An 18694-nucleotide genomic window follows, 5' to 3' on the forward strand; every position below is an offset into this window, starting at 1 on the left:
CCGACGAGCAGAACCAATCGGTGGGCTCGGTGACAGCAGCAGCCTGTGTGATCCTTCGTGTTCAGACGATGAAGTGAAGGAAAATAAAAAAACCTCAAAGAGAATCTGAATAAACTCCCCGAGAGAGACGACTTTCAAGGACGCAAGAGAAGAGAAGAGACGGACACTTTAATCAAGTTAGACAGATAATAATAATAATAATAATCATATCCGTTACCAGGACTCAGTTCAAATAAATATCTACAGATGTCACTTAAATCTGCTGCTTTCAACACCAGCGGAGGAGACGATGCCGGAGAAAGCTGACGACATCTTCGGTTATCAAACCGATGTCATGGAGAGACGCCGACGGATGATTTAAAGCTATCGAGTCCAGATTTTAGGGACCGAGTCCTCACAAAGTGACGGCTGCTACGACCTCTATCGCCTGTAGTCCGATCAGAACACAACATGCAGGACCCACCGGAACCCACTGGGTTCTTCTTCGGCTCACGCTTCAGCTGCCCACCAAGTTTCATGTAAATCAGGCCAGTAGTTCTTCTGTAGCCGTGCTGAGTTAATAAAGACCTAATGAGTTAATAAAGACCTAATGAGTTAATAATGACCTAATGAGTTAATAATGACCTAATGAGTTAATAATGACCTAATGACCTAAATACACAGAAACACCTGTTCATATTGCTGCATTGAAACGATTCATTTGAGACGGTTGCAACACTTTTTTCAAGTGAATTCAAAGTTTCCTCTGGTAAATGGTCACAGTGTCTGGGGCTTTTATTGTGAAAGGTAAGAACAGCAGGAGTGGATCTGGTCCGCGCTGAGGAGTAATAAACTAATAAAGACTCATATCTCCGTGTTCAGGAGCTTCAACAGCTTCTTTACTGAAGGAAACGTTGAGACAGAAAACACAAAAATGTTGCTTTGTTGTTGCAAAGTTTAGTGATATTTGACTTTATTGTAGTTCTTCTGTTATATTCTGTATGTAACGAGCGTTAATAGAGTTCATCGGCCGGTCGTGCTCTTCAAATGAAACCATCATGTGCTGTTTTGTTGGAGGACAAATATCAGATGAAGAAGAACCGTTCAGTTCAGCTTCGTTTGAAAGAGCTTTTAGCTTTAGACGAGGGGTTTCTGGGTAATGTAGTCTATGTTTTTAGAAACTTCAACAACATCACTGGACAGAGAAAAAGACGACCGATCAGTCAGAGAACAATGAAATGTGAAATTAAAGTTTGTCAAATAGTGACACACATTCTCCACTGAACCTCTGGATCTCATTACTTCTTTGTGTCGTCTCATATTATGGGATGTTCACTTCCTCTCTGAATTATTTCCCCGCTGAGTTTAGATCATTTATTAATAATTGTCAGCAGAGGAGCACAATCAAGCAGCTGTCTCTGCTCTGCAGTAATTATAGATAATAATAGATAATAATAGAATAATCCAGCCGCTGGACGGCCGACATGCAGACGAAGCTTTGGTTTGTGAAGGTCTCTGCTGGGACACAGTCTGCTCACACAAAGGTTCCTCGTGTTCTTTACAGATCATTATTCATTCTGTGTGCTAAAGCTGCAGGACATTTATTATTAGCATTTATTGTTATTACATTTCAGAATGGTGTTTTGGTTAGAATGAGTTTCTACAGTAGCCCAGAGGGGACAAACCCCAGACTCTAGAGAGACTTTCACGTGTTTCTTTGCCTGAAGGCCACCGTAGTCTTTCTACATACTTATGAAACCGTGGTAACGTGAGCGTTAAACTCTGGTACCACCAGCCGCCATCTGACTCTTCTAAAGCCGTGTTATTATGGTCTGGACGTCCTCTGAGTGAAGCTAACGAGGTTACCACAGTTTTCCACTTGGCGGCTCACGTTGCCTCAGAGTGAACGACGTTCAGTTGGTTTTGATCTGCAGCCTCAGCACTAAATCTGCACGCTGGCCCTTTAAATAAAGGACCCGAGTACTTCTGGTACTCAGTAACTGTTCGCGTTCCTCAGATCTGTAGCTAGTTGTCCTCCAAGTGGTCAACAATTATAAAAGTAAATAGTGAATGAATACAGGTTTAATCAAACCACCACTTAAACATATTCATATTATATCGCTTCATGTTGACGCGTTAGATGCTGCAGATCTAAATCAGTTGTTCAGCTGTGGCTCATAAACTGCAGCAGGTCATTTAGTTTATCTGTATCTTTGACTTTATTGTCACGTAAATGGTTAAACTGAATTATTCTTATTAGCTTCTCCAAGTATTGAGGTTAAGCTCAGAACATTTGACTGCAACAGACGGGAAAGACGTCAGAAACGACCTGAATCACATGAATCCATACGCTACGTCGTGTTGAGTGAACCTCAGCAGGTTTAACGTGTTTCGTATTATATCTCACGTCCTCTTGGACATTCCTGCGTATCATATACACGATGTTTATATTCCAGAAACTCCTGATTCTGATTATTTTGCCCCGAGTGTTTGTTCTGCTGCTCATCTGCTGTTCAACGGTCGGGACGCTGGAGTTACTTCTGCTCTGAAACCTCAGCGAGAGTCACTCAAACGTTTGTGCATCGTCCCAAAGGTGGACGATGTTTGAGGGAAACCAGGTGGCCTGATATTCTATAAGATGCTCCACAGATGTGACAGCAAACAGGAAGAAAGCAGATGTGACTCGTTGTTTTAGATTTACAGCAGACATAAGTACCACGGTGCGTATATTCCAAGATTCATGTCGTAAACCTACGAGAAAAAACCGGAATATTCTCTGAGATTATGAACTCATAAATTTGCAGGAAAGAAACTTTAAGTTAAGTTAATGTATAAGCTAATGTATCAGTTAATGTATAAGTTAAGTTAATGTATCAGTTAATGTATAAGTTAAGTTGAGTTAAGTTAATGTGTAAGTTGAGTTAATGTATAAGTTAAGTTGAGTTAAGTTGAGTTAATGTATAAGTTAAGTTGAGTTAAGTTGAGTTAATGTATAAGTTAAGTTGAGTTAAGTTAAGTTAATGTATAAGTTAAGTTGAGTTAAGTTAAGTTAATGTATAAGTTAAGTTAATGTATAAGTTAAGTTGAGTTAAGTTGAGTTAATGTATAAGTTAAGTTGAGTTAAGTTGAGTTAATGTATAAGTTAAGTTGAGTTAAGTTAAGTTAATGTGTAAGTTGAGTTAATGTATAAGTTAAGTTGAGTTAAGTTGAGTTAATGTATAAGTTAAGTTGAGTTAAGTTGAGTTAATGTATAAGTTAAGTTGAGTTAAGTTAAGTTAATGTATAAGTTAAGTTAATGTATAGGTTAAGTTGAGTTAAGTTAATGTATAAGTTGAGTTAAGTTAAATTAATGTATAAGTTGAGTTAAAAAGTGTTTCTCTCACCATAGACGGGAGGTCACAACATCTGTCCCGGCTGGTCCAACCCAAGCTGCACACAATGTCAAACATCTGGAGCTGGAACTGTGAAAAGAAAAGAAGCAGAACAGGAAACATTAAAATGGTGTTGTGGTACACAAGTCTCTTCACAGCTCCCATCAGACAGGAAACGTCTCATGTTCTACTTACACATCTGACCCAATAGACCCGATATGCGTCGTAGCGTATTCATGTGAAACATGTGTTTGTTTCTATTGTATCTGATCTCTGTGTTTCTTTCCTCCATTCTCTGAGATAAATGAGTCTCTACTGGACAGTAACATCTAAACACCTCCTAATTCTATCCAACCTAAAAGTCTTACTTTGACAGTATTCAAAAACTACAACTCCCACGAGGCTTTGACGTCACATTTCTGTTACATTTGATTAAAAGGTGCGTCTTGTGGCGTTTGCTCCGTTGTAATCAGATTGAAGTGTTTGCAGTTTGCAGACTTTGCAGTATTTAATATGTCAAAGTGATGTTAAAAGACGTTTAAACTCCTTCCTAGTTCACTTACGGTTGCCGACTCTCCTTTGGAGCCGATGGACTTGGACATCTTGCCCAGGACCTGGTAGCCGTCGCTGGACGTGTTTCCAGCCTCCTTGATCTCCTTCTCGACCACTTCTTGGCAGTCGATGTTGAGTTTGACGCCGGTGGATGAAACCAGGATGTGGAGCTTCAGAGAGGAGAGGAGAGGAGAGGAGAGGAGAGGAGAGGAGAGGAGAGGAGAGGAGAGGAGAGGAGAGGAAAGGAGAGGAGAGGAGAGGAGAGGAGGTTTTATTGTTACATTTCTTTGTTCTACGACCAAGTCCTGAGTCTGCTTCGTATCCTGTAAACGATCAGGTTACACTGAAGGTCTGTTTATTGAAACACGGCCGGAATGTAGGAGAGCTTCTTCCTTTCCATTCAGAGGAAGAGCTGCTCGCTTTAAGGACAGCAGATTCCGGATCTGATGCTGCTCATTTCTATGGAAATTCATATTTCTATAGAACTGATTCACTCGTATTTAAATTAGTCAAATATCCTAAAATCTGCATTTTTTAATCCTCATTGTTATCATAAAGACAGAGCACTTAAAAGGTGATCATAGTAGAGTGTAGATGCAACAGTACGACATGTTTCTAAAGAATATCTGCTGATACAAAGTTTAAATATAAACAGCATCACATCCAACTTGGATCAGAGTTCAAGCTTCACACAAACGTCACTTAATTACCTTTAATCATCTAAAGAGCTTCTGCATGTTTGTTTCAGATATGAAATAAAAGAAAACTTCTAAATAAAAGTGTTTTAAATCTATTGTCTGAGGCTCCGTCTTTCATCACGTCTTTATTTAAATTATAAATAGAAATAATGTGTGGACTCGTTCAACACGACTTCCCTAAAGAAAGCGAACAGTAAAACGTACTTTAAAAAAAGTAAAATCTTCGACCGGATTGTTTCTCATTTAACCGTTTTACGAGCTCATTTCAAACCAATAAAAAGCTAAATCCTCGTGGAGGGTTTTAAGATTCTGCTCTGAGCCACGACGTAACTGATCCACGATCAGTGTTTCAGGCTCTGACCTCGTGTGACCTCTCACAGACTTTTAGAATAAAGTTTTACAACTGTCTGATGACGAGCAGCAGATTATTCACTCTGGACTCATCCGGTCGTCTCCGACTCCTCGTCTACTTTCTCAAAGATTCCACAGAAAACCTTTCAGCTGGAAAAGCATCACATTTTTGGGAACCGAAATTCCTTCCCTCTCGTGTCATTGGACGACACACTGAGGCATCTGAGACAGCTTCAACTGTAAACAGTCAAACCGCTGTTATACACACACACACACACACACACACACACACATGATGAACCACAATGCATTTCTCCTCACTCAGATCTCTCCTCATGATGTCATTCTGTGGTCAGTCTCTAAAACAACTTTTCCTCAAAGCCGAGTCAGAACGAGTCCAGCTGTGAGGAGGAGGAGGAGGAGGAAGAGAAGCAGGAGGAGGAAGAGGAGCAGCAGGAGGATTAATGAAGTCAGACGTGGTGACGGTGTGGCGGACCCCGACGTCTCTCAACAGACTTTCTAAATCATGTGTGTGTCTGCATCGCGCTGACAGCCGTCAGCTCCTCCACCTGACAGGCGGCTGAATCCTTCAGGCCGGCCGTCGTTATTACGGCCGGAGGCCTCGGAGGACGACGCATCCAGAGTGAAAAGCAATCAAAGCGTCATGACGCGTCGCTGAGCTCCACGCCGATCCCCAGACAGAGGAGATGGTTTACGGTGACCTCTGACCTCCGGGTGGAGGGGAGGAGCTAAAGGAAGAATTTCACCCTCAAGGAATCGATTCCGCATCACTTTCCTCTTCGTCTCCGGAGATCCGGAGAATCACGACTGAATCAAAAGGTTACTCTCAGAAAGGTTCTCTTTTTTAAATTGGAGCTGACTGGATGAGTTTTAATCTAATTTGGATCTTAAAAGTTACCAAAAACATCTCTCTGCTTTCAGGTTTCCTGCCTGAGGGAAGACAGAAAAACACATTCTACATGAAAAATAAATCACGGCTCAAAGTGCCCAGAGGACGATCTGTCACCGCGGTACAGCAGGTAGAACCTAAATCACCACAGGCTGCTCTTTTATTAACACTCCTCCAGAGAGACAGGGGGCATGCTGGGAGGTGAAACCACAGAGCGGAGAGAATTCCCTCTCTGCGGTCGGCTACCGAGCGCCCTGAACCTCGAAAACCCCACTCCTAAACCGAAGCGATGATGCAATCTGATGTCACCGTTTAATAACACTGACCCAATATTTTCCAGGCGAGCGTCCCGGCAGTTCTTCTGAGGAGCTTGTGGATCCTTTGCGGAGCGTTGGCACCACAGATTACAACACATCCTCTCCTCTCTGATCCTCATCAGACCAACGAGAAGTTTTTATTTCTGCTGCACTAACTGCAGCTTTGTCTCTCGTGTTGGCTCCGTGTAGCACGGCGGCGTAAAGTCAATCTCAAGTAGCGTTGTTTAAAAAAACAGAAACAACACAGACACGACGGAGATAAGAATCGTCCTTAAAAACAAAGACATTCATCACCGGGGTCAAACCATCAAGGGTTGTCTTATTTTGAAGGCGGCCTACGACACGTTTCCTCCACGACAGCAGTGTTTTAAACTGGTCCAGTGTTGAAGGAGAAGGCTGCAGACGGCCACCGCTAACAGGCTGTAATGTCATCGCAATGTACGTCCACGAGAAGAGCCTGTGACTGCCGCTGACAGACTCAGATTGTCATTATAACCTTTCTGTTAGTCATCGTGTCATGTGACTTGTTGAGGCGACGGTGTGAGAGAGACTCACAGCAGCAAAGAGAAAGGTGAAGAGAGGTTTGATTTCTCTGGAGGCTTCTTCCCATAATGTTGTCAGACGCTTCACATAACAATGTGAGTCTGTCAGTGGAAACAACAAGAACTTCTGGTGGACGTACGGTGATGGTGAGGAGTTTGGTGGCTGATGTCTGCAGCCTCCTCCTTCAACACTGGACCAGTTTACATCATTGTTGTCCCCGTTAGTCACTTAGACACAGAGACATTCATGAATAGGGTCCAGGTCTCATCTTGTCAAACAGACTAAAGATCTATTTTACTGCTCAATGGATGGAATATTTGTTTATGTCAGCTGGATACTTGACTTAGAGGAGAATTAATGTCGTTAAATAACCTGAATAGTTTAAGTTTGGTTTGAATCTCTCTTTAAGAAGATATCTGTAAACTGATCCTGCAGAAGTCTCAAATAAAACGATGATGTCATGAAGGAGTCTGTCCTCTCTTAAACATCATGTAGAAGTCTATTGATGTCTGTTATAACATCCAGCAGATCGCTCTCCATCAGCTCATCAGACGTCTGCACTGATGTCATCATCATCAGCAGGAATCAGTCTCAGGTATCAGAGCCGGAGCTTCACTGCGTTTTTTACTTGTTTTTTTACAACCTGCAGAGGACCATCTGTTGGTCTTCAGGAACACGTCTGTAGTTGAGCTCCGACTCTAATTTACGACACGTTTTGGAATCTCAGGCATCCGCAATATCTGTACGACCTCTGGGACGTCCAGAGAGAACAAAGCGGAGCGATCAGATTGATGGCGGTCACGCCCACAACTTAAAGAACAACATCTCTCTAGAATTCAGACGTTAAAGACACGTTTGGCTCTCAGCCTGGATCCGTTCCACTGGAACAAGACGGACTCTGAGCTTCTCTCCTGCTCCATGAACACTTTTGCTGGTGTGTTTGTTTACCTTGTGGAAGCTTCCGTGGAAGATCCTCTTCACCCGATCGTTGTCGAATGTGACTCTCTGGATCTCACCGCGCACGTCTGTGTTGTAGAAGGACAGCGTCTGGCTGGAGGCTGAGCAGAGACACAGGAGGAGATGTTACGCTCTGATCTGGTTCGTACGAACGAAGAGGACGACGTTCAGCCAAGAGAGTCAATGTTTCTTACTTATTACGGAAATTCTGCTGCAAACAAGCTCCTGAAAATAAGACCAGGCTCCATGTTGTCATGCAAACAAGAACACTAATAAAAAAAAAAATTCAAAAAAAATTCAAAAAATGTCAAAATTCTAACTTTTTTGAACACTAATAAAAAATAAGACTTCAAAAAGTTGACTTTAATTCTTCAAGTTTGCCAATTAAAACACTAAAACCACAAACTATGAACTAAATCCTCAATATGTGAGCAGATATTTTGATTTATATATTTGAAGCAAACACTGTTACTATATGCAAATGACTCCCAATGACAACGTCAAACTGCTCCTTTAATAACGCGGATCGTTCCTCTCTGTAGAGGAGCTGAACCTCGTCCAAAAGGTTGCCGCTCAAGAACCAGAGCGACCCGTCTCTGGAGGAGAGCCCAGCAGAGAGTCCAGCAGAGGGTCCGGCTGACGGCCTGAAACCGGGTCTTTACGAGAGCCAGCTGAGACCACGACACCAGACTCTCGAGGTAAAAAGAAGGCGGGAGTCGTTACGCACGACTCGACTCTCTCCATGAACAGACACAGCTGCTCCTCGTCCACACACACACACACAGAACAGAGGGGGGGGTATTTACGGTCCAGGGTGACGCCGGTCTCTGGCTTGTGGTCTTTGTTTGACACCTGCCAGATGTCGAAGGCCTCGCTGGGCGAGTCGGCCAGCAGGCGGATCATCATGATGATGGTGAAGGAGTGAGGAAGACCGTCGGGATGGATCTCTCTGTTCAGGAGACACGAAGACACGACGGGTTAGAACAAAACCTCTCCGGTCCAGAGAGGCTTCACGGTACTTCAGTACATTAACGCAGCAGTAATACTAATCCAGAAACTTTACTTACTCATCAATCAACACTGTAATACTAAGTACTTTAAGTAGATTCAGCCGATCACATACCTTTACTTCAGTAAGGTTTTGAACGCAGTATTTTCACGGTATTGTATTAGTACTTTACTGCAGTAAAGGGTCAGAATACTTCCTTCACCTCTAAACCGAACATTTCAACTCACTTAGAATCACGTGTGTCTACTTCTACAAGAGTAAAAGGATTGTTAATGTTCCCACCATTGGTTCTTCATATATTTATATATAGACCAGAGCATGTGTCAGGATGTTTCTCATGATGTCACTTTGGAAAGTCAGACTTTTGGTGAAGAGTCAGACCTCGAGCTGTTTTTCAACAGTCTAGTTTGCACTCGGCGGACGACGGGAGGCTTCAGGCTGCAGGGTTGTGACCTCACAGAGCCTCGTAAATCCACTGACCCAGTTAGTGAAGAGAAGGAGCTCAAACAGTCACAGCTGGGCAGAACGAGACTCTTCCCGCTAACAACAACGGTGCGGAATAAAAGCAGAGTTCAAGCGGTGTCTTTTTATGAGCACCAGGTCTTATTAGTGTTGCTCTGAAGAGAATAAAACCTCAGTGGTTGAGCTACAAACCAACGGGGGAACTGAAGGAAAACTGATTTTATTTCTTATTTTATCGTTTACTTCCCGTCTTATGTTGTGTTGCTTTGTTAAGCTCTGGTGTTTCATTGCTAGGAGCCGATCCGTGTCCTCCGGCTTCATATCCCTCATAAACGAGACCTCTTTAAAGGGTTTGATGTCCTCAGCAGTGATTGTTTCTCTGGTCCACGTGTTGAATCACTTACAGAGTGCTGATGTTAGACCAGAGATACGCGTCTTTCTTTAGACGTAAACTAGATTTCTACCGTTCAAACCTTCACAGCAACCTTCAGGACTCACGTTGTCGGCTGAGTGAGGAAGGCGTCCTTGTGGAGTCTGTAGGCCGCGAAGCTGTTGAAGGAGCCCGGCTCCATCGAGACGCCTTTAACGTAACCGTAGGTCTTCTCCGTCAGGTTGAACGCCTCGAGCATCCGGAAGCCTGAAACACAACCGACCAGGAGCTTTTGTCTCTAGATACATTTAAGTCTCAGTCATTGGTTAAGTGGTGCATTTCAGCTTTGCACTCACCAGGTGAAGTGAATCCATTCAGGTAAATCAGGGGACACGCTGTGGAGCAAGAAAGGAAAACCACAAAAATTCAGCTGCTGAAAACAGAACCGTAACAATAAAAAACTCTGTTTTTGTTTCCGTAGATTTGGTGCAAACTTACACGACGTCGCGGTCTCACAGATGAAGGTGATCAGGTTTTCTTTGATGGTGTCGAAAGCGTCGAAGTCGTCCACGACGAAGACGTGTCTGTCGCTGGGTTTGCTGCCGATCTCCTGCAGCTCCACGAAGTCCACGTCGGCGACGCCGATGGCGAAGACGCTGTAACCTGAAAGACGGGGACGTAGAAATACGGTCAGAACGCCGTAAACCCGCTGAAGCACAGCGTCACATTTCACTCCTACGTCACATAAAGTCCTGCATCTCTATAGAAACAGAACCATCACGGGGAGAAGGAGAGAGAACTCAAACATGTCTTTAGTGCAGAATAAAACTGCTATAATGCCATTAATCACAAAAAAGAAGAAGAAGAAAGAGCAAGTTGAATTTCTTTTGATTCAAATTTTTGAAAAACTTTAAAATTTTTAAATTTGGAAAATAGTGGAATCTATACATCCAACAAGTGGAGGCTCCACATGATGTATTTATATCTTTTGATGTCTTTATAGAAGAATAAAATGTGTTCCATTTAGTTTTCTACTGTCCTTTACGCTGTGAACAGCGTGATGCTTTGTTTAGTGAGATAACAATAGATATTGATTTGATAAATATGGATAATCTTTACATATTATGTTATTTTGAGAAAGCCTGGGACAAAACTCTTTACCGATATAATGTGTAGAAATGTATTTTCTTCCTTTTCCACATGCTTTTATGTGTCAGACCAAATATAACGGTGTGTTGTAATCTCATGTGGGATGGGCTGAATGTTTGGCATGATACAGAAATAACACAAATAGATGAATATTAAACGATTCATGTTTTTAAACCTCTTCTTTCGTACCTCTCCTGACCTTTCAAGTCCAAGTTTCACCACATTTATTTCCCGTGACGAGTCATCACGGCTTCTCAGTTTCACTGGGAACTCAGGAATGAGTGTTTTTGGTTGATGATCAGAGCAACGGTTTGTTTGTGGTGAAATTATAAATGAGACGTGAAGAAGAAAAGTGATTTTGATGAAATGTCCCGATTTTAAGCTTTGATTTGGTTTCTTTTCCTGACGGAAGTCACACATGATGAAGATCTGACAATGATGTCTTTAATGTTTTTAAGCTTCAAAAAAAGATAATTAAACACGCTTTTCAAACCTGCCGGCGAGGTTTGGGGTTGAGAGATTTGTTGGCACGTTGAGAGGCAACAAAGCGGTTTACTGCTCCGACTTTGAGGGAAACCAAGCACACAGATCTGAACCAGAGCAGTTTCAGAAATATCCATGATTCAGATCGGTACCAGCTGCTTCTCTTTAACAGAGATGTACCGTACAGCAACAAGCTAATGACCGGTCTGCAGCCTGCTCTGCTTTCGTTCTTACAGTTCATGAGAGAGACTCAGATGAAGTCATGAAGGACTCGATGCATCGCGTCGATGCATCGTGGGATCCCGGCATTACCTGCGTGCTGCAGCTTGGCCGCCTTCGTCTTCACCTCGTCCTGAGAGCGTCCGTCGGTGATGACGACCACCACTTTGGGGACGTTCCTCCTCATTCCGTTCTCCACAGAAAAGGCCTTCTCATAGGTGTGTTTCAGCGCCACTCCTGTTCAACAGAGAGAGAGAGAGTCAGAAAGAAAACCCTCCGGCTCACCGACGGACCGTCTCTGCGCGGTGCGCGGTATCGAACCTGTCTTGGTGTTTCCTCCTCGGTAGCGGATGAGATGAAGCGCAGACATGGCGATGCCTTTGTCTTGGTAAGCGTTCAGCCGGAATTCGGTCTTTGCTTCGTCGCTGTACTGCACGAACGACACCTGAAGACACACAAAAGACCCTCAGATCTTATCTCAACAAACAACAACAACAACTTAAGACCTTACAGCCCACGAGGCATGAAGAAGGTCACGGGTATGTATGAAAACGTGCAACTGGATGGTCACAAACCTGCATCCCAGAGGGGCCGATCACGTCGAAGGCGGCGATCATGCCGGAGACGAAGCTCCTGACTTTGGTGAAGCTCTCCTCCCCGATGCTCCAGGAGCCGTCGATGAGGAACACCACGTCGGCTTTGGCTCCTTTGCAAACTGAGGCGAGGGAAAATGGAGCGTTAAGAGAGTCCAGTGCCACGAAAACCAGCAGACCGGATGACATCGTCACACGACATCAGAGTTGCTTGAGAGCTGGCATAATAAAGTCGTAGGATGGTAATCACCAATAAAAAACATTTGGTGAGCAGAATGGTTGAGAAGTGAGCTCTCATTAGTGAGCTCCTCAAATAATCTCTGCCTTACGTGATGCAGCGAGAGATTTACAAAGACACAAAGAGATTCTCTTCCTTTTTTAACGGGCGGCTGACGGGGAGCACATGTGGCGGCTAATAATTCACCGCTGGCACGACTCGGATCCAGAAGGAGTCGGCGCTGAAAAACAAGGAGGCCAAAAACGCCTCACGGAGGAGTTTCCAATCAGAGCCAAGCTTGAATGAAAAGACTGGATCCAGTCAGACCTTCAGAGGATCCGTGTTGGAGTTTCTGCATGTGGTGAATTATTAGCTTCATTTAGCTTCCACTGACTTTAAAAACAAACCTTTTTTGCCGAATCTGATCTCTAAAGGTTGAGTTTACACGATGCATCGTGAAACCTCTCTGAACCGTTTTACTCCACCGCTTGAGACACTTAACCAGCTGGTGTGATGGATCACTCACAGGACAACAAGTCTCTTCTGTGCAGCGCTCTATCCTCAAGAGTCAAGAGAGCTTCCTTCATGTTGGACTCTCTAAAAGATCGCCGTGGTCGCTGTCGGTCAAATTTGCAAATTTGTGTGACGGTACAGTTCAAAAACACATGTTTATCCTCCATCAGTCTAGATGGTTTGGGTGTGAGTGTTAGAGATATAAGAGATATAGTTGTAGAAATGTCTGCCTTCTGTCCAATGTAAAGCTGCGTGCAGAAGGTAGCATAGCTCTACGCACCGCTAGCTCACGTAGCATATACGGCTGCCAGGTGTAGTTCGATACAAAGAAAGTCGTTCCTACATCATGAAACTGCTCTCAACAAGGTGTTTGGAATATCTTAAATAACCGGCTCATGATTTTTTGGAGAGAGACTTTGCTGTTGAGTTCTGGTGATAAATAGCTCTACTGTCCCTTTAAGGAGAGAACTCACACATTTTGAACCGCAGGTATGTTTTTAAACTGTTCGATGTTCTGCAGCTGAGCAGCAAAGCGACGTAAACGTTTGTTTGTTTCAGCCGACGAAATGATAAAGAAACGATTGTCTGTATGAAAAGAACTTCTCCGTCCACGAAGACAGAAAAAAACAATAGAGTTGAAAGACAGCTGGACTACAAAAGAACTAAACGTGAACTCTAACTTCAGCTGGACTTGACAGCGAAGGCTTCTGGGGGCCTGGAGACACTTACTTGGCCACGCTGGGGGGACGGTGGGCGGGGGGGGTCGGGGTCGGCGGGAGCGTTGGAACCGGAGTTGGCTTCACCACTACGAGAAAAACAGAAAATCAAGCATGTTTGTAATAAATACAGGACAACAGTAAACATGTCGTGTGATGAGGTCATTGTTTTTTTGGCCCCGCTGCTGTGAGGTGATGTCACTTCTCTGGTTGCGTAACGCTTCAACATCTCAGAGACCACGGGGTCACGGTGGAGACACGGCGCTCGTTACTGCGGTCATCGTGTCTTTTGTAGGTTTACGGTTTACAGGTACAGTTTCACACAGTTTGTGAAACAAAAGAGAATGATTTGCAAAACACGACTCCGTGTTTCAGCTACAAAACATTTCTTTTTAAGCTTCTTTTGAGAAACGTCTTCAGAACTTACGAGTCCTCTCCTTGGCGCTGACTCCCGGACCCTCCAGGTTGGGGGTCTGGACGAACACGGTGGCGGTGTACAGGGCGTCCGGAGAGAGTCCGTCGAAGCAGTACTGAGGAAGACCGGCGGGGATGGTGATCTCATGCTGTCCTTTACTGGAGGCTGCAGGAGGAAGAGGACATCGTTAATCCACCAATCACAGTAAAAACGTCCAGAAAATGTGTCATGTTAAACACTCATTAGTTCTCTCAAAGATCCCTCTTCCAGGCTGTGTTCTCAGGTGGTTTATCTTTGGGAGAACACGTTGATTAGCTAGCTTGCTACTGACACAGTGTGTGTGTGTGTGTGTGTGTGTGTATTAAAGATGTAAAAACAGGATTAGTGGATCATTTATCGTTCATCCTCTTCATGGGACTCAGTCAGACGGAGGGAAACACGTTGTGAGGCAGACGAGCTCCAGCCTTCCTCCTGGATGGATGAAGAGTGACAGTTCCAGCCTCCTAACCACACCCGGCGGGTTTCATATCGTCGTTCGGCTCTGAATCATCACCAGAGATTAATATAAGTGGTGAAAACCCAGATATTCCTTCATTACGTGCATCTCCAGGGGTATGAAAGCATCAACGATGATCACCGATGACTCAAAGATTGCTTCCCCCGGTGCTCACATGTCCGGCTTTTGAAATGAACTCAAAATGTTGCCAACATTTTTTTCAAATGACGTAGAAGAACTTGTATTTTACAGCACTTTACCGTTTCTGTGCTCCATTTCAGTGAAGCTGTTTTGATTTATTGGTAAAGTTCTTGGTTCGTTTCTCGTCTTTGTGGAGTTACGAACTGAAATCTTTGCTAAAACTGGTTTCTCTGCATCATTTCAGTCGCCCTTCACTCTAGAATGTATTTAGTTTCTTTTATTTGATGGAATTGTGATTATTTCACATTCGTCTGCTGGAGCAGGATTTAGCAACATCACAACCAGTTTGGAGCCGATCAACATCCAGTATTCAAGTTTAACCTTTTCAGTGAAGACACAGCTCTGGAGTAATCATATTGTGTATATATATATATATATATATATTTAGTTATATGGATTGTCCCTCCTCTGTTATCTTTCCATTTTTTCCTTGTCTACGTGTTTTGGTAAAGTCCGTCCTCGGGGCCTTTACGTTGTTTCACTCGCTCGTCTCGTCTGATTTGCCGTGAAACACTTTTCTGACTTTTATTTTGAGGAAAGCTGGACGACTAAAGTAAAGATGACATCACTTGTGTCCATCCTGCAGAGACACAGGATGTTTGTAAAGCTGTACTTTCTGTTCTGTTGCTAACGGAGGAAAACATAAAAAGATCACTTAAAGCTGCTTAAATTCCTCAAAGGCACTCGTCTTCAGGACGTCGACATGTGTGCACGTCTGAGCGGTGAAGTATCGACAGCGAGCTTTATTTACTCTGTGTTTTCTAGCGAGCACAAACAAACAAAAGCGTGTTTACGGGCGAGGAAGCTGCTCCTCGGTGCTCTGAAACCTTTAGTCCGGTGACGCAATGCGTTCACAACGAGCTCTGTAATATCAACAAGTTATGATGGAAGTCAATTGTCAATTGTTCTGGGAAAAACACACACAGAGCTGAGGTCTGCTCCAGAACAGTGGCCCCGGCTCATCAGGAGTGATGCTGACTAAATATGAAGCCTGAAGTATTTCAGAGGCTTCTCAAGAACTGGCAGCAAGTTCTCCTTTCAAACGGCTTCTAAACTACGGAGGAAACACCGGCGGAGAGCCGGAGCCTCGCCGGTGTGTCGACGGATGTGTTGTGTGTTTCTGATTGCAGCTATCATCTGTCCCACGCTAGCAGACGCTGTATTTGTTCTGGCAGCCCGTCACAGCGTCCCCGCCGGCTAATGACTACCATATAGATATTTAAAACACGGATGCTCCCTTTTCCTGTTTCTTTTTAACCGCTAACCCGGCGCGCTCTCTCGGCGCGCAAACACAAAACCAGATGGGACTCAAAGACCCCCGGCGGTAATTGAAAAGGACGTAATCTTCAGACACAATTAAAAAGCTCGGTGGTCGGGACGCTTTAAATCCACGCCAACACTCGCATCCTGCTCGGGGTAATAATCCCGGAGGAGGAGGAGGAGGAGGAGGAGGAGGAGGAGGAGGAGGAGGAGGAGGAAGAGGAGGAGGAGGAGGAGGAGGAGGAGGAGGAGGAGGAGGAGGAGGAGGAAGAGGAGGAGGAGGAGGAGGAGGAGGAAGAGGAGGAGGAGGTAAACAGTCGAGCTGACAGCTAAACGCTGTGAAGCGTCCGTCTACAGAGGTGACCTCATCTGGAGATCAAACATCTGCTGGAAGTTCATGTTACTGCATGCATCACCTCAGACGAGTCACATCGGATCAGGATCAGGATCAGGATCAGGATCAGGATCAGGATCAGGAGTGTTAAAGTGGATCAGGTGCACACATGAATCTAAAGCATCGGTGTCAGGTGGAGGTGAAGTGTTCAGTTTGACATTTTGTCGTCAGTTTATTAAAGACTTTGATTCCAGTGTTTGTCAAAAGGATCATTTTCATTCGTTGTTCTTTGGCCATAAAAAACAGAATTTAGTCACAAAACATATAGAATGTGTTGTTCTGGTCTTCATCAAGTAAAAATGTCAAAAGCATTTCCTGGTTGCAGCTCAAAGTCAGCATCTACAGCTGTGAAGTGTCTGTTCACTGATATTCATATTTTATGGAAATAAACTGAACCCAATGACCAACCAGTGGAGTTTATATCCACATCCTGCCACTTCATCACTTTATACTTTTAGACATTCGTGGGAAAATATTCATAATTAGCAGATGAATTCTTGAGTTATGGCCAAATACGTGTTTTGTGAGGCCACCGTGACCTTTGACCACCAAGATCTTTAAATCAGTTCACTGAGTCCAAGTGGACTTTTGTACCAAACATGGAAGAGATTCTCTCCAAGCGTTCCTGAGATATCACATTCTGAAGGATGAACTTCAAACTTCTAAAGTAAACAGAGTCACAGGAAGCGGACGGTGTGGAGGAGACTTACGGTCCACGGGGAGGAGCTTGATCCGGTACGACGTGGCCGCCCGGTGAGAAGTCCACTTGATGCAGAACTTGTCGTGGTCGGCGTCGTAGGTCTCGATGTTGGTCACGTTCAGGTAGACTGCAGGTAGGACGTACATTCACATTTAACATCGGGTCTCTGACTGCAGAACACTGACTCTGTACTAGAAGAGGTTCCAGGTTAAAAACGGACACTTGAAGGTTTTTCACTTTCATTGTCTCAAGTCAAGTTAAACGTTTAACACGTTTGTCTGTTTCACATCAAGTCACATTTTACAAAAGACTCTTTAGATTTTTGTAACTCTATATTTTAAGCAGATGAAGACTTTGAGTCATCATGGATGTTAAGTTATGATCGAAACAAACGATCTGAGCTCCTCCAGGACGTCAGAGTCGGAGAAGCTGCTTTATTCAGTCAATTTGAACACTGAAGGAATCCTGACGACTACAACTCCCATCATCCCAAGCTGCTTCAACGCGTCACGTGTTATATTTTTGACTGGCAGCAGCAGAAAAAAAGTTTTTGCAATCTATAGTAAGTCAACGTCCGATGTCAAGTGTCAGGTTTCAAGTCAGCTCTGCCACAAATCAAGTCCCGTTAACATCTCTGTATTTAGAAGGCAGAGAAATCAACGGTGTTGTGATTTGGGAATCTTTTCCACACACTTCCCCGTACGTACGTGTCGTTCCCTGCCCGGGCAGCGGTCCACTCATGCCGCCGATGTACTGAGCCACCACTTTCAGATCGTAGGTGGTTCCAGGCAGCAGGTTGTGCAGCGTGTACGAGGTCACGTCGCCCACGAAGAAGTCCATGGGCTGGTTAGTGCCTGGAAAGATAACAAAGACGCAAATAAAAGACATTACAGAGTCCATCTTTGAGTCAGAACATCAAAGAGACCAATCACAACTAACTGGGAAGCTTTTTGCAGACGGTGACTTGGAGCCGAGGCCGAGTTCACTCACAATCTGAGGGAAACAATCCCAACTCAAGGGCCACTTACTCACTTTTTTTTCCAGAGAAACAAACTGTCTTTAATTTCAGGCTTGAAGCCAACACGGAGGTGAGAAATCATACAAGTGCGATGGATAAAATCAAAGCAGCTTCTGAGCTCGCATGTGAACAGATTCATCCAACATCCAGCTACTGATGAAGACTGTGTAATTCAGCTGAAAGCTCCAGAAGAAGCTAGAAAGTGGACCTTGAGAAAGAAGGAGTTTCGAACACAGATCTTCAGCTCCGGATTTTACAAAACCATTTTATGAAGACATATTTAACTGAAAATGATGTGTCCTGTGTAGGTTTTTCTATATTTTGATGGTCATGCATCGACGGTTAAAAAGTATCCTTTTTAAGCTCTATTTTCTCTTTTCTTTTCTCTAATCTTTTATACTCTTTTCCCACCAAAACTAGCGTACATGCAGATACTACTGTTTCTGTCAATGGAGTTGACTCTGGGCTTCCAAATCATGTTGTAATGAATCAATCTGCAACCAACATGTGTTTCATATGAAAGGGTTAAACAGCCGAATCATCAATTCACGGGATCCTAAAGACGCGAGCAGTGAGACGAGCTGATAAACTGTGTGGATGACGACATGCGGTCTCACCTGCAGGAGCGTAGATGAGTCTGTATCCCTGGACCGGAGCTCCCACCGGGTCCCAGGCCACCCTGAACCTGGTGTACCACTCATCGGAGACTCGGAGGTTCCTGGGACTCAACATCCCCACTGAGACACGGAGGAGGCGACGCGGCAACAACAACACATCAGATTTAGAACATTACATTACTTA

General features: G+C 44.1%; 1 protein-coding gene across 1 annotated transcript in view; it reads right to left on the reverse strand.

Moving 5' to 3' along the window:
- The window catches only part of col12a1b (collagen, type XII, alpha 1b), a 102221-nt gene that overhangs the window by 10891 nt on the left and 72636 nt on the right, over nucleotides 1-18694 (reverse strand). The window contains 16 exon segments of the mRNA XM_079180074.1: nucleotides 3363-3440; nucleotides 3914-4072; nucleotides 7670-7779; nucleotides 8485-8627; nucleotides 9648-9786; nucleotides 9876-9914; nucleotides 10018-10182; nucleotides 11464-11607; nucleotides 11692-11815; nucleotides 11946-12085; nucleotides 13423-13453; nucleotides 13455-13498; nucleotides 13837-13989; nucleotides 16886-17002; nucleotides 17583-17729; nucleotides 18511-18630. Coding sequence (XP_079036200.1) covers nucleotides 3363-3440; nucleotides 3914-4072; nucleotides 7670-7779; nucleotides 8485-8627; nucleotides 9648-9786; nucleotides 9876-9914; nucleotides 10018-10182; nucleotides 11464-11607; nucleotides 11692-11815; nucleotides 11946-12085; nucleotides 13423-13453; nucleotides 13455-13498; nucleotides 13837-13989; nucleotides 16886-17002; nucleotides 17583-17729; nucleotides 18511-18630 — 1853 coding nt within the window.

This window comes from Pholis gunnellus, assembly GCF_910591455.1.
Source record: "Pholis gunnellus genome assembly, chromosome: 19".
NCBI classification, from domain to species: Eukaryota; Metazoa; Chordata; class Actinopteri; order Perciformes; family Pholidae; genus Pholis; species Pholis gunnellus.